General features: G+C 33.9%; 1 protein-coding gene across 1 annotated transcript in view; it reads left to right on the forward strand.

Annotated features, from left to right (window-relative positions):
• The first annotated feature begins 305 nt into the window (after window positions 1–305).
• The window catches only part of LOC108778174 (cytochrome P450 306a1), a 36222-nt gene continuing 34912 nt past the window's right edge, over window positions 306–1615 (forward strand). The window contains exon 1 of the mRNA XM_018545279.1: window positions 306–639. Within this exon, the coding sequence (XP_018400781.1) occupies window positions 315–639 (325 nt within the window). The 5' untranslated portion in view covers window positions 306–314. The remainder of the gene's footprint in view (window positions 640–1615) is intronic.

Raw genomic sequence — 1615 nt, forward strand, 5'->3', positions numbered from 1 at the left:
ATTCGCGTGACTGCGCGTGTATCTTGCGCGATAGGGTTTTTCACGGAATGCGGAATGATCCAAATGGTTCCATTATAAAGTCGTTAATCGTTATAAGAAAAGGTGCTTACCATCGTTTTAAGTATACAACTATACATTTGCGTAAAAAAAGAAATATATTTCTTTTATAATGAAAGAAATATATTCTACATATGTTATAACGTGTCTTCTTTGTTGAAAATTGAATGTGCTATCGTTGCACATTCGAAAATATGATTTTTAATTTCTGTGCAGGCGCAGTAGCAACGCGTTTCTATTGCTCCTTCTGCATCACGATGATAACCCTTTCAATGATTATCCTCGGCATATTTCTCGTACTTCTTGTCTACATCTTTCGTAAAAATGGCAAAACGCATCGACTTCCACCGGGACCATCCGGCATCCCACTGTTTGGTTATTTACCATGGATAAATCCAAAATGTCCTCATATTTCGCTGACGGAACTGGCGAGGAAATATGGTCCGATTTGTGGACTACGAATGGGATCTGTTTACACAGTATTGTTATCGGATCCGCAGCTGGTAAGGCAGACCTTAGCCAAGGATGCGTTTGCTGGTAGAGCTCCATTATACCTGACGCATGGAATTATGCAGGGATACGGTGAGTAAAATATACTTTTCCTGTTATTACATAAATAAAAATAGTTTTGCCACGAAAATAAAAGAAAATAGGAAAGTCGTAAAATAAATCCGATTTGATGAAAATCGCATAACAAATAAATCGCATAACTATAAAAGATTAAATAAAATGAATAACCGATTGAGAAATAAAAAAGTAGAGAAGATCTATTATTTGGATACAGAAAGTTAAAAATTTTTGATTGCAATATAGAAGAAGATAACAATTATTCTCTTGAATGTTATCAATGTAGCGTAGCAAATAAAATAGTATAATATAAAGAAAGAGGGCAATGAGCCAAATAAATTACATTAAAAATCCTATTAAAATTAATTTAATATATTGCGAAGAATATTCTGTCTTTATTCAGATAAGGTTGCGTTTCAAGACCGACGATAGTTCGGCGCGCAAGTTGGGGGGATGGGGGGTAATACATATAGGATAAACCCGGTATGTACGCCGCGTCAGGAAATACGCCGCAGAAGTCAGAAAAAATAGAAGAAGTGGGGATAAGTTTCCGTCAATTACTTTGTTACATGCCTCTATGGTATATTAGTATTATGTTATGATTTCAGTTCTTTACTGTTAATATTAATGAAATTATTGCGAGTTAAATCGATTTTTTACTGTAATAAGTAGTGCCATCATAATTTATAATCTACATAAAATGATTATTATAGAGCGTGTAAAAGACTTAGCGGTTATTTTGCAATACATATGTGTAGAGGAATAGTAAAGCATGTTGTATAGCAAAATACAAGTGCTTTGCTCCTGTATTGTTTGTTTAATTAGTTGTCATATATATATCCCATCTATTTGGGATATACGGTATTTTTAGCGACCGGGATGCTGTGCCGCAGCACAGACGCCTATTTAAGAAGTTTTTGTTAATTCTAACAATTATACATTGCATTAATGCATAAATGTTGATAAATCTTAAACGTTTAAAGATTAATTT

Source organism: Cyphomyrmex costatus, unplaced genomic scaffold (assembly GCF_001594065.2).
Source record: "Cyphomyrmex costatus isolate MS0001 unplaced genomic scaffold, Ccosl1.0 scaffold493, whole genome shotgun sequence".
NCBI lineage: Eukaryota > Metazoa > Arthropoda > Insecta > Hymenoptera > Formicidae > Cyphomyrmex > Cyphomyrmex costatus.